General features: G+C 44.4%; 1 protein-coding gene across 1 annotated transcript in view; it reads left to right on the forward strand.

Annotated features, from left to right (window-relative positions):
- Positions 1–15,054, forward strand: part of MYPN (myopalladin) — a 126,868-nt gene that overhangs the window by 61,533 nt on the left and 50,281 nt on the right. Inside the window, exons 3-4 of the mRNA XM_084841889.1 lie at positions 11,009–11,184; positions 14,229–14,280. Coding sequence (XP_084698015.1) covers positions 11,009–11,184; positions 14,229–14,280 — 228 coding nt within the window. The remainder of the gene's footprint in view (positions 1–11,008; positions 11,185–14,228; positions 14,281–15,054) is intronic.

Raw genomic sequence — 15,054 nt, forward strand, 5'->3', positions numbered from 1 at the left:
CACTGCAACAATCCCTGAAATGCTGTGGGCTGCCCCCCCCCCCCCGACAGTTTGCTTATAACTTATAACTTAAAACAAAAAACCTGTCTTTAAAAAAATCTATCCAAAGAGCTTAATTTGGTGTGTTTTTTTCCTGGAGTGCTAACTGAATAATAAATATAATAATATAATTGGGTTGGATCCAGGCTTATGCTTCCATAGAAGTCAGTGGGACTTAAATTAGTCATGACTCTATCCAACCCATTATTAGAACTACTCAGATATTTTAAGAGGTGGATGTTCAAAATGTCTCAGCAGGGCTAATTCACGTATGGCATGGACAGGCGTCCCTCGGTAATATGTTGCTCAGTGACTCATAGATGAATGTGTGAATTGTCCCTATTGAAAAACACAGTGTCTAACATCATTTCAGAGGATATGAAAACTTGATCTGGGCTGCTGGATCTGTGATGGCCATTTCACACATGCAAGTCACTACCTGATGTAGCAGTACTTGAGTGATGGGCATGCATGTGTGAACTCACTCTCAAGCATTTGATCTGAGTAAAGCCTTAAAAACTTTCATACATGTAAAGGCTGGTGAAGATTTTTTTCTTTACCTTTTTTTTTGTCCATCACAACTAGTGTGCATGTGCACAACTCATCCCTTGCACCCTACAGCAAATGCATGTACGCTGAATTCAAATGGACTTACTTCAAAGTATATGCATTTTGGTATGAGATCCTTAGTGAATTTTGGAAACTAATTCACAGTATGCTATTGATACTTACAGATTTCCGAAAATGCAAAAAGAAAAAAAGGCAGTGGAAATATCAGTGGCCATTGCTCAATATACTCAGAGAGTTCATCCATAGGTTCAGAGAGTTCCTAAATTCTAAATAGTGTCAGGAGTTTTGCAGTGAATGAATATTCCATTACTAACTGCTGCGTTGCAGTTCTTCGCTATTATCTTTTACTATCCATAGGCAGGACCCTTTGTAATATTTTACTCCCATGGTTTGGCTCTTTGATCCTGTGAATGGATGGACGGATGGACAGACAGACAGACAGACAGACAGATGAATAGTCAGACAGACAGATAATTATTTGCATCAGCCACCAGCCATTGCACTTTATTTATACAAAGTACGAACATACAACAAAACAGATAAATTATCCAATTAAAAATTATAACGAACTAGCAAACAGACCCAGCTTTGCATGGGTTGGGAAGAGCCCTTAGTTTGATGCAACAAAGCCTTATGCACCTGTCGAGGGTGAAGCCTTCGGGCAAAGTTATGCAGCTGCCAGAGTTGGACATATTATGCCTGCCCTGGCCTGTAGGCAGCACAGCCCCTGCCATGGTGACCCCCATAGCCCTTTGAGGGAGGGGTCTGTTTTGTTCTTTGTCTCCTGAACAATGCCTTGAGCTTCCCTCTCTGTCAGCCATGACTCCCTTCTTCTCCGCTCTTCTTTCTCTCCCTCGTCTCACCCACCACATCAACTACCAACATTCCTCTTCCCTATCCTGAGCAACTCGCTCCCTTCCCCCAGCCCCTGCTGTATCTATGTGATAATATAGGTTGAGTATCTGATGGTGGGAAAAAATTTCACTATGCCTGAAACCATCCCAGATAGAGGTACAACAAATCCTGATGTTTCATAACGATCGGACGTACAGTTTTCAAGTTCATCAAGGACGTATGGACAAACATGTCCATTTATATAAAGATAAAGTCTGCAACATTAATAACAGCTGCTAAAATCTTGCAGACTTTACTATCTGCAAGGAATGTCCAAACTTTTATGAGTATCTACATTCACATGTGAATCCCAAACAAATTGCGTGAACGTTGAAAAAAAACAGAGATATACCAGAGAATGTTGGCAATGATCTGTATGTGATTGTCAGCATTCAGTTGTGTACATCTGAAAAATTGGGGAAAATATATCTGTTTTCAGGAATTCACAAAATTAATATGGGATTGTCACCATTTAAATGTGCATGTCAACATTTACCCAATTTTGGATAATCAATTCCAGATAACACTGGAGATGTTTCTTTGGGGCTGATCATTCCTGGAATCTTCTGGAAAGCAATCCTATGAAAGGGATCTGTTTAGCATGGGATCCAGACTCAGATTGCGGTAATTGGCTCTGAGCAAGTTACATGAATGATATTGCATAGAAGCATTTTGTACAAGAATCATTCCAAGAGGCTTCCCATGACTGAAAGAACTGGGCATGTTTAGCCTTGAGAAGAGAAGACTGAGGGGAGATATGATAGTGCTCTTCAAGTACTTGAAAGGGTGTTGCAGAGAGGAAGGCCAGGATCTCTTCTCGATCATCCCAGAATGTAGGACACAGAATAATGGGCTCAAGTTACAGGAAGCCAGATTCCAGATGAACAACAGGAAGAACTTCCTGACTGTTAGAGCAATATGACAATGGAACCAATTACCTAGGGAGGTAGTGCACTCTCCCACACTGGAGGCATTCAAGATGAAGCTAGACAGCCACTTGTCAGGGATGCTTTGATTTGGATTCCTGCATTGAGCAGGGGGTTGGACTCGATGGTCTTATAGGCCCCTTCCAACTCTACTATTCTATGATTCTATGATTCTATGTCAGAGCTGGCCCACTGAGACAGAATACAGTGCTTACATGGACCATGAGTGCGTAACCAAGTAAGGCCGATCTTAGAATATTATACATTTCCTCCATTGGTCATAAGTGACCCATATTTTCCACCTCTGCTCAGAGATGCCTGCATTTTTTCCAAACTACTTAGCTCAGCTCTGTTAGGTTAATTTTCCTGTGGCTTGGCACACACAGCTATCATGTAAGTGACAAGAAAGGATTTGAAACCTATAAGGCTCTATGTCATGTATTTTCTATGAGAACACTCTCTGACACATACATGTGAATGACTGCAAGAGGCACATTCTAACCTTGCTTTGTTTGAGAATTCAGATCTTCTACTCTTAAGGTTCTTTATCACATTCACAGCCTAAGAATGCTTATTTAGAAGTAAGTCTCACTCAGTTCAATGGGACTTGCTTCCTGCTAAGTAAGTTTAGAATCACAGTGCCACAAAAATATAGGATCTTTCTCCAAGGTTTTTTTTTTTAAGTTTCATTGACCTGGTTTGTGCATAATGACAATTCATGGGTCGGTTAACCCATGAATTGGTGGGGCCATGCCAGGTTGTTTGATGCAATGTGAGAACCTGGAACCCTGGGTTGTTGAGGGACAAACAACCCAAAGTTTTAACCCAGCAACAAACCATGGATTAAAACTCTAGGTTGTCTATCCCTCAACAACCCAGAGTTCCAGGTTTGGACGTCACAACAACCCAGGGACATTCCTGGGTTGTTTATGAAAGCTGATGCAAAGAGGAAGTGGTGAGTGGGTGGGAAGCAGTGTGCTCGGTTGCTGCTGTGCAGCCCCAGCTAACTATGGGTTGTTAGTGTTTACATGTGAACCAGGCCAGTGAGTTCAGCTACAATGACCTAGTTCACATGTAATTAAAACCCATGGTTTGAACAACCCAGGGGTTGTTGTGCATGAGCAGGCACACTGCCTCCTGCGTGCCTGCCACTTCCACTTTCAAACAGGAAGCTGCAATTGGCTCGTTCATAGATTGTTAGCATGATGTCCAAACCCAGACACTTCAGGTTGTCCCTGGGTTAAACAACCCAAAGTTAACCCATAGTTTGTTCTTAGGTTAACCAATTGTAGGTCGTTTACAGAAACTGGAAGCGGCTCACACACAGCACATGTCCCCATAAATCATGGGTTAATTGCCACCAAACTCCACCATTATGCGTGATCAGGCCCAATAAGTCAGCATTAAACTGCAAGGTGAGGGGAACAACACCATAGCTCAGTGGTAGAGCAAATACATTGCATACACAAAGCCAGAAATAATCCTTGTTGCTGCCAGTTAAAAGATCTCAGGGTAGGTCTCTGTCTGAGACCTTGGGAAACTGTTGCTAGCTGTTGAAGTCAACATTGGGTTAGACAGGACAGTGGTCTGACTCAGTATAAAATAACTTTGAAGGATATTCTCTGGAAAACAAAAAATATTGGGCTTGTGGTTTTTAAACAATCCTTGCATATACATACCACAAATTGCTTGAACTATATATAATCAAAGCCAGTTCATTTAAAAATGCAGATAACCCTCTATAAATCCCCCAAAATGTTGCTTTGTTTGAATCTGTTTCCTCCCAACCCTGCAGGTTTGGTAAAGTTTTTGATCTCTTGTACATATTTTGATGTCTCTTCACACGAGATGGTGGAGTGACATCTAAGTTGAAATCAGTCATGGGATGTGCTCAGTGGAACAACCAAAGCAATCTGGAATCCCCTTTCATGGAAGGACAATATATTGATGCCTTGGCTAAATCATGTGTCCTAAAGTCTGTACAGCTTTTGTGGGACAGAAACGGCATCCCTGCAGTGTACAACATTACTATATTTAGAACAAAACAATAATTAGTATTTCCATTAAAATATGATACGTAGCATGATATTAGCATGCTTAGGGTACAATCCTATGCATGTTTTGACAGAAAATAGTCCTTCAACTCCCAGCATTCCCCAACCCGCATGGCTGGCTGAGGAATGCTGGGAGTTGTAGGACTTTTTTCTGTCTAAACATGCATAGGATTGCACCTTTAGAGAACAATCCTATGGTCCCTAGAGAGTGTCCCAGGGGCTTAAGAATTATTCAGAAGCACACATACACACACCCCACCAAGGCCAGAGAGATACAACCTCAGAGGGTTTTAAAAAAATGTTGGAGCTCTCTTTTTTGGCTCCTCCAAGTCATCACGGAGGTTTCTGCAGTGGCTTCCTATACAAGGTTGAAACCTTGTAGAGCAGGGGAAGCAGGCATTCTAGGAATGTGCCGGCAAGAGGAAAGGGAGTCACTGAGGATCCAAGGAATCCTAAGCCCTCCTAGCCCCTGACCCAGAAAAACATTTAGATGCATGACAGCAATGGGAGAGACTGATTTTAATTCCATCAACAGACAGAAGAAAAATATAATGTGTCCCACCACCACCCCGCTTCCTCCCTGTCAGTAAGAGCTGATAGGGCATAGGAAAGAACAGAGCTCTGATATTGGAGGCTCCACTCCGAGAGCATAGGATTGCTCCCTTAGTCTTCAGGCCTTTCATTGACCTGGCATGATGGGGAAAAGCCATATGCAGGGATGGAGAGAGGGTAGAATATATGCATGACATAGGTAACATCCCAGGTACAATCCCAGGCATTTTGAGTTAAAAAGATCTCAGGGAGCATGACTGGGAAAGACCTGTTATTGAAGACTCATTGTCAGTTGGAGGAGTCTGTATAGCTGGGGTGTTGAACCTCTTTCAGCCCAAGAGCCAAATTCCATTTCAGAGAAGCTCTTGGGGGCCACATCCCAGTAGTGGGGTGGGCCGAAGGCACAAATAACAGGGCAAAATACCAAAAACACCAGCATATTTTAGCATGAGGCTCTTTTTGCCAGTAACTCAGCCTTAGGAGAAGCATTTGAACCTTTTAGGATGGAGAAAAAGCTGCACAAATGTTGGGAAACCACCAAACAACTGGTAGTCAGAGGAAAGGGGGAACCCCAGCAGGCTGAATTGCAGCCACAGGTGGACCAGATTCAACCCCAGGCCTGAGATTCTGCATCCCTGCTGTATTGGGTTAGGTGGACCAATGGCCTGACTAAGTATAAAGTAACTTGATCTGTTTATGACATCCTGCGGTGGGATGCAATACCGCATGATGTCACAATGATTCAGCTGTCTTTTCTAGGTATCTGTTTAACTTAGCAAATTATGGGCAGACCAGCCATAGCACTAGCTAGGAAAATCAAAGTGTTGCTTTAAAAAAAATCTCAAAATAAATCTAGTCACGTTGTTCTAATTAATTTCCCAGTCTGGCAACATTGCATCAATATGACATGAGGCTGATTGCAATGTGGGTACTGCATTATATCAAGGGAGGATGCATAAATGAATGCAGGCTATCAAAACGGCGAATTTGTCATCTCTGAGTCATTATTCATGTGCATCCATTGGGATTTCATCGCTTATGAGCAGTAACACTTGAGCATACATCCAAAAAAATGTACAAAACTGTTCATAACAAATTTTCAATTTAATGTAAACAATTTTACAAAAATATGAACAATCTGTACAAATTACAAATGAGTAATAATAACCCTGGCCGTTGGATCTCACTCTGACCCTGGCTATACTAAGCAGTGATTCTGGTAAGGCCAGACTATGGGGCACAGGTCCAGGGGCCTGCAGCCCACAGAGCCCCCAAATGAGAACATGGCGGTGGCAGTGACACCTTACCTCCTTTTAAAATTATTTTTTCCAGAATTCAGGTTGTTGCAGAGCGAAGCTCCAGTTGTGCCCACCACCTTCTTTTCCCCAGGATGCCTCCAGGCAAATGACGTTGGTGGTCACAGTTGGAGCTTTGCTCCACAGCATGCTTGACCTCTTCTGTAAAAAGCTGACAAAGGGCAGTGGCAGGAGAAACCATTGTAGTGGAGCACCTAGGATACTATGGGGAGGTGGAGGGCATCTTGCCCAAGGTCTCCTTAACCCAGGCAGCATCACTGTATGCTAGTGTGTCAGTCTGCAAGAAATGGTTTTAAATATATTAAAATATTTAGATGTAGAGATCCTGCTGTGCAGGGATATAGACTAGAATCTAGGGGTGCTCCAAGCTGAGGCTTTTATTGCACCATCACCCTACCTTGTTCATGGAATTTTAAGGGGGGGATGGGAGGTCCAGATAATGACTTCTTCCACTTGTAACCCTTCCCACCCCTTCTGCTGCCTTTTTTCCTTACCGTGGAAAACCCCTTAAGGAGAAAAAAGACAGGAGAGCTGCTCAAAGTCTTGTAATTGGTAGCACTAGAAGTCTTAGATCCAGAACCACCTTAGATCCAAGGCCCTTCCTGTCCTGTCATTCTGTCAAAATCAATGGTTTATGTATTTGTTCCTAAAATCTCATGTGGATGCCCAGCACTAAGATATCCTCCACAGTTTATGGGGAAGAGGGGAGCCAAATTATTGTTGTCTTCCCGTAATTTAGCAATTAGGGTTTCTTCCATGTGATCCTGAAATATGCATACCCCCATACAATGTGTGTAAAAATAGCATGAGGCTTTAACACAATTGAGGCTACAATCCTATCTCCCCTTACCTGGGAGTAAGCTCCATTGAATTCAATGGAGACTTGATTCTGAGTAGACATGTCTAGAATTATGCTGTGAATGTCTGAAAGGCACATGACAATGTATGCAAGCACATTCACATTTTTTTCCTGCATGGGTGGTTCATGTAGGTAGGGGGGGGGGGAGTCATGTGCAAACCGCCCATTAATTTTGCTGGGGGCAATTGCCATCTCCTCAAATTCATCTCCATGTTTTATTAGGAATAAGCTACGGTGACCCACCACCAGCTCCTGTAGTATATAAGAACAGAGGAATTGCCTTGTTGGATCAGACCAAGCGTCCTTCTAGCCCAACATCCTTTTTCCAGCAGCAACTACTTAGATGCATCTGGGATATTCAAGCAGTGCATGAAGGCAACAACCCTCCCAAGATGTTGCCCCAGCCCCCCAGCAATGGACACTCAGTGGCATATACTGCTTCTGAACGAGAAACTTCCCTTTCGCTATTATGGCTGATAACTCTGGATAGACCTGTTCTCCACTGCCTACCTCATCCCCTTTGAAAACAATGGCCCTCACAGCAGCAGTAATCCTATCAGGGTGCCATTCTATGCATGTTTAGACAGAAAAATGCCCTACAACTCCCAGCATTCTGCAGTCACAATGTCCAAACATGCATAGGATTGTGATCAAAGTTAATTCGCTGGGTGAAGAAGTACTTACTTTTTGGTTTATCTGAATCTACTGCTGCTCATTTTCACTGAGCCCTCTTCCCACCCCCAGTGTTCTAGCGTGATGAGAGAGGGAGGAAATTTCTCTGTCTCCATTTTCTCCACACCATCCATAATTTTATAAACCTCTAGTGATAGATTCTTGCCACTTAGACAAAGGGTGCACAACCAGCCACCCTTGGGAGCTCCCTGTGCAGCCCCTGAAGCCAGCAGGACCTCACCCATTGTTCTCCACAGCTCAGCTGATCAGGGGGAAATGCTCTTTCCTGGCTTCAGAGTAGGGATGTCAGAGAAATCCATTTGGGGGATGCAATTTGCATTTTCTAGCCTCCCCCTGCCCCCCGGACTTGTTTCGGTTCCCGTTGTAGCACCTGACTTGATCTGTGACTCAGGCCAGTTTTCAGATTTTCTGGGAATTTCAATCATTTGCAGGGGAGGTTCTGCACCTCCCTTAGTGTTGCCTTGCTATTTCTCAGCAAGTTGTGCAAATTACTGCCAAATTTGCGTAATTTGTGCAAATTCTGCCATGATTTGTGCAAATTGCTCAGAACTTTGTGCAAATGCAGAACCTCCCCCACCCCAGTGTGCAAAAATGTTCCTGGAGTTCAGGAAACAGCCTGCAGCTCAGCTCACAGAAACAAAGTGAGTCGTACATGCCACGGAACTCCATCGAGCCAAAGAGGAAGGGATTTCCCAGCAATGGACATCCCTGCTTCAGATGTTATTGGTTCCCACAGCAGCTAGTAGCAGTGGAGAAACAGCCATTTTGCCAGTCCCTGGGACATGGTAGTGGCTTTTATTTCCCCCCCACACCTAGCAATGCCTAAATCTCAGTGGACAGGGAGGGGAGATGTGTGCGGAGGGAGGGGGAGGGGGAAAGTGAATGCACGCACATGTGTGGCTCCTGTCCCCCCAGCCTACACTGAGTGTGGCCTTTAGGGCCAAAAAGGCTGTACATCCCTGACATAAACCTTATTGTGTGTTCTTGTTTCTAGGTCTTCCATTCCAACAATAATGTCTGACTTGCTCTGTTTTATGTTCCCTTTCCATTTTGCTGGTGCTTGGCCTCCCTTGGTGTTGCTTTGCTATTGCCCAAGCGTGAGCTCTCCTAAATGGGTGGGTTCTCTGGGACGTTGAGCTGTGCTGAGTAGCAGGGCCTCTCAGGTGCCTTGGTGCTCCCTCCCCTGCAATTGTTGCCCTCCATTTTGACTTGAGCCCAGCTACAGTTTATGTATAGGGGAAATATTGACACCTCTTCTGATATCTGTTCTGCTTGACTTCTCTGATCGTGATGACAGAGCTCAGTGGAGGGGCTGTAGGTCAGTGCAAGAGCACACAGCTTTGCATGTAGAACACATATAGGCAACCCGTGGGCTGCAGGCTGGGCCAACCCTACCATTAGGGAAGTGGCAGCAGGGTGTTGGAAGAAAGTAGTGGGAAGACTGTGTGTGTGTGTGTGTGTGTGCGCGCGCACCTGCGTGCGTGTGACAGGAGGGGGAGTCCAGGCCCTGCCCCTTGCTGGCTCTGGCAACACTCAGTACAATAATGTGACCACCCACCACTGCCTGTGGCCCTCGGGGGCAAAACATTTTCCCATCTCTGATGTAAAAGATCCCAGGTCTAGTTCCCTACATTGCCACCCAAAAGGATCCCCCAAAAGGATCCCATGTAGCAAGGCTAGAAAGACCTCTGTCTGAATCCTTGGACAGCTGACCAATCAGAGCAGACAATGCTGGGTTAGATGGATCAGTCATCTGACTCAGCATAAGATAGCTTCATGTGTTCATGAGCTTCACACTCTCTCCCAGCTGTGCAAGGGGTTCTGGGAATAAGGGGATTGGCCAGAGTGCTTGCAGCTGCTGAGAACATCTTCTGCTTTAGGACATCATGGGTTGCCATGTGTAGGATTTTGCTATTAATTGTATTAATAGAATGATTCAAGGAACAGTTTCACAACAAGCACAAACAGGATTTTGCATCTTTATAAATATTTCCTTCTTGTTCAAGTATATAAAGCATAGTTTATTAACTGTTTCCCCATACATTTTCATATGTACAGAGTAGTCTCAGGGGAGCATATTCAATACAAACAAAAAATACAGTTTGAAAAGCATAAGAAGCTTCTCTCCCCCCCCCCCCTCAACACACACCTATTTATTTCTTATCTTCCAGTCTTCTTCCAATGAGCTCAGGGGAGCATACATTGTTCCACCTCCATTTGATCCTCACAACAACCCCGTGAGGTAGATTAGGCTGAGTGAGAGAGTGACTGGTTCAAGGTCAGCCATCCAGCGTCATGGTTGAACACTGATTTGAACCTGAGTCTCTAGTCTACCACTCTAACCATTATACCACACTGGTTCTGTCTCCTTTTGTACAACTTTTCTGATAAGCACGTGGCAGCTCCATTACTGTCAGGATTCCCCTTTTGCCCTGCTGAAAACTCCAAGAGCCAAAATCAACACTCAGACAAGAGGCTGCATTTCCAAGGCTTTAATTCCATTTACCCTAATGAGGCATACAGATGCAAATTGCTAGAGACTCACTGACTACAAAGGAAAAGCCTTCAAAACTTCAAAGGAGTTTTCTGTTTGGGAAAAGGCGGCAAACTCTCTTAACTTAAGGGGTGGGAGGGGAAACTCTCCCCCTCTCCCCTTCTCCCGTGACACCTCTAGGTGCAGCTGCTGACGCCAAGCCAATCGGGCAGAGACCCTAAGTGCAGCCCCTGCGATTTTCCACTTGTGCCTGTATCTGCGCCTTGCATCTAAGAGTTCAGATTGTCCTTCCCTCGCGTCCACCCCTCCGTTCGCTATCACTCACAGGGAAGTGTGAAGGAAGGGCCTCTCTGTCCAGCTGTGCTTCTGAAGCCTGGGAAAGTTCCTCCCCCATGTGTTGCAGCTCTTCCTCAGAATCTGAACTGCTCTGGCACTCTATATGCTCAGAGGCAACCCTGACAATTACTGTATGCAGCTAAAGGTTATTCAACCTTTTGTTTCAATTTCATTTGCCTGAGGTACATTTCTGTTTAGGAGATTGGGCAACTGTTTTTATTGCTGCTATCTGTCTCCTGGTTGTCTTGTGGTGACAAATGGTGCTTGCTTCTCAGGTGGTACTGTGAAGGGAAAGAGCTTGAAAATTCACCAGATATTCACATCATCCAGTCAGGACAGCTCCATTCGCTGATCATCGTTGAAGCTTTTGAAGAAGACACAGGGCGTTACTCCTGTTTTGCTTCAAACATCTATGGGACAGACTCAACCTCTGCGGAGATTTACGTAGAAGGTAATGGCGAAAGCCTCTTTGGAAGAGAAAGATTTGATAACTAACAACAGAAAGTAGTACTGTAAACTTGTCTTATATGGCTTTGCTGCATTGTTGATCCAAATGGAAGCCAATGATATGAGAGTGTGGAATGCAAAATAGTTCCCCGTTGGATAGGTTCAGCTGATTGAATGTACTTCAGCTGAGATTATGAGACACACCACCCTCATGCAATGTATGTGGGTAAGGAGGAAAACTCCGTGCTGCAGGAGAGAGAAACTGCTTGAGGGTTGGGATAGACATGGCACAGAAGGGAGTAGTCTGCAAAGTTTTTTTTAAGTGTGAGTCTATATGTGTATGTGTGTGTGTGTGTGTGTGTGTGTGTGTATATATATATATAGCACAATTTGGCATGTGCACTACTGCTGGGGGCAGGGGAAGAATACTATTGCTGTTCTTCAGCATTTTAAAAAATATGGCTAGATGTAGATGCATGTGTATGATTAGTACACAGCCTCCAATAACAGAGAGAGAGAGTGTGTGTGTGTATATATATACACACACACACACACATACACACACACACCCACACACACATACTCTAACACAAATTCATTGAATGGTGCAGACATGGAGGGGTGTAGCTGTATTGTTCATCACTATTTATGTCCCAGAGAATATCCAGTAGAAGCTTAAATTAGTTCCTATCACTCCTGCAATAAATGTGTATACAGCTGTTGCAGGCACCTATTGGACAGTATTTGTGACATCATTATGACATCACATTTTCTCATTCATGCCTGAAGCAGTTTTTCTTTACATATCCATTCATCTGCATGCGCATTCACGTAGCCCTTTAAAAAGAGGGGAAATAGCATTTACCCACAGCAATTCCCTCCCATTTCAAGAAGATTTTTCATTTCTTTTTTCTTTGAACAGTGAGTGTTCAAAGAAAACTTCACCATATTGAGAGAAAGAAAATATTTTCTGTCTTTAAGGTTTCCCTTAAGAGTAAAACTGATTGTCAATTTCAATCCAGTCAGTTCACCACTCTATTGACTTGTTTAAGCATAGGGGAAACAGCTGCAGCTGGAAAAACAGTGAACAGATTTTCCTACTGTAGTGAGGTTCCCCTTTCATTATGTTTGCAATGGTTATAAGGTTATAGATGATTGATCAGGCTATTTCCACAGTAGTAGAAAGGGGGACATCTGTTCCATTGCCCAACAAGACAAATAAGAACACGAGAACTGTCTTGCTGGATCAGTCCTAGGGACACCTCATCCAGCACTCTGTTGCCAGCAGTGGCCAGGTAGATTCTTCTGGGTGTTCTTAATCAGAAGGCGATACTCCATACACCACTCCCCATTAAAAAAAAATTGCAACTGCAACTCATGGGGAAAGTGATGCTCCCATAACAAAAACAGTGTCTTTAGTATTCATTTATTTATTTAAACGATTTCTAGGGGGCCACGGTGGCTTAGTGGTTAAGACGCTGAACTGCAGACTGGAAGGTCGGCAGGACAGCAGTTCGAGACCCGAGTGCTGCGTGACAGAGTGAGCTCCCATCTTCAGTCCCAGCTTCTGCCAACCTAGCAGTTCGAAAGCAAGAAATTGCAAGTAGATAAACAGGTACCGCCTCAGCAGGAAAGGTAACAGCGTTCCGTGCACCTCGGTGTTCAGTCATGCAGGCCACATGACCACGGAAGCGTCTTCGGACAGCGCTGGCTCTTCGGCTTAGAAACGGGGATGAGCACCGCACCCTAGAGTTGGACACGACTGGTTGGGGACACCTTTACCTTTATCCTGCTTTTCAGTCGAATGATCCTCAAGGTGACTTACATCAGATTGTCACAATACAGAGAGGCATAACCCAGATCTACCCAAGGCAGCAGCCCTTGAAGGTCCCCTGGCTGAGAAATGGGGCTTGAGCATGCTTCCCTTCAGCTCTGTCGCCCCAGGGCAACTGGCAGTCAGACCTGAGTATTCTTTCTAGCAGGAAGGGAGGGGCAGGGAAAAAGTTATTTGCAGCTGCTCCTTCTCTGGTTGATGGACGGGGCCAAGGTGTTCTCCCTCGGGGGCTAGGGGGAGCAGTTTCCAAGGGGCTCTTGGTCCCCTGGCTCTTGGTAGAGGCCAGTGTGTCCTTCCCTTCAGCTCTGCAGTCCCAGGCAACTGTTCTTCTTGGTAGGAGGGGAAAGCAAGCTCCCTGCAGCTGTGCCTTCTCTAACTGATGGATGGGGCCAAGCTGGACTTCCATGTGCTGCGATGTCCTTACTGAGAACCTGGAGTACTGTACAACCTCCCTGTGCCATCTGGCCCCCTGGCTGATGGCAGAGGCTAGAGTGAGCTTCCGTTCAGCTCTGTCGTCCCAGGGCAACATACAGTAGACCTGCAGGCTGCAAACAATGGGGCTTAAGCAGACCCACATCTATGTTGGATGCATGCCCATTTATTGCACAAAAAACTGGTAGTGTGAAAACAACCTCTTGATGCTTACACAGATGATCAAATCAATGCGTGCCCAAATATTCACCATGTTGTATTAATAGTGCTAGATCCACACATTTGCTCCCGTTATGGAGAGAAGTAGATATTCACTGAAGGAAGCTTAATGGAAAGCAGAACACACAAATGCTCACTCAGCCAACTAAGAATTTTAAATTAGAAATATTCTCACCCTGCGAAGTTATAAATGGCACAGGGAAGTTGATGCACCAGTGGTCATCATTCATGCCAAAAGGTTGCCTGTGACCCTGGCACAACTACCATCTACGTGGCTCTTGTACTAGCAATTCTAACATGAGCTGGGGGAGAAATAGCATTTTCTTCGCAATACCATGTTGGTAAAACATAATGATGGTAAAACATAAGGTTCCTGCAAGAGATTCATTGCCTTGAGGAAAGATATCAGGATCCATCCCCACGACGGATTTGTTCTAATTGCACATTTATTGCACAAATAAATGGTCACCCGGAAAATACCTCAGTGAGGAAGTCTACATTACTCTCAAAGAAATTCAATCAATATGGTGCCACATGAAGTACCCTTTGTTTTTGTTTTACAGGGGCCTCATCTTCTGAATCAGAAAGTGACACCAGCAAAGAAGAAATGGATCAGTGAGTGTTGTACGAATAAGGCTCTATGGAAGACATTGAAGATTCATGATAGAGTTTCCCATCTCTTTAAATTAAAATCAGGAGAGGGGTGAACTGGATCAATACCATAGCCCTGTGCAGTGGGTTAGGGGTGGGGGGTTGACTGTCTCCCCCGCACCATTGTCCAAACCTGAAATCATCACTGCTAGGGAAAATGTGCTGTATCTAATGGGGCAAAAAGTGGCTTTAGGGGGCCAATTTCACTTGGGAAAATGGTGAAGGGGGAAAAGGGATAATACCTGCCCAAGCACTGTGGTCCTATTCCATTTCACAAACACCCTCTCACTGCTTTTACATTTTATTTTAAAAGCAGCCCCAAGGCATCTGTGAATCCAATCACAGTTCTCTGATGTGTTGTCAAATTTGTCCCAGAATTTCTTTTCCAATATTTTTCTTCTTCTTGCAGTAAAAATCAAGTATGTATTGTACCGGGGGGGGGGGGGGGGGGTTAACTGCAGAACTGTTTTGTTTGTTGCAAAAGTTAATGTTAAGAGACTACCTAGATGTCCTCAAAGGACAGGATTATAATGGATTGGGTGTCAGTTAGAGTTTCCCTTTCTTGATGCTAAACATCCAGCTGTCACCACATGAACATTAATATTCTTTATTGAAAGAAAATGAATACTATGTTTGCCAAAAATGTGACAAGTCTTTCACTGGCAACTGAGAAAAATTGATCCCTGCAGCTGTGTGTTCACTCACTGCTAGGTCATATTCCCCCACCCCGCCCACGAT

Source organism: Heloderma suspectum, chromosome 3, assembly GCF_057233095.1.
Source record: "Heloderma suspectum isolate Gila_16-S chromosome 3, 16-S_ref, whole genome shotgun sequence".
Taxonomy (NCBI): Eukaryota; Metazoa; Chordata; class Lepidosauria; order Squamata; family Helodermatidae; genus Heloderma; species Heloderma suspectum.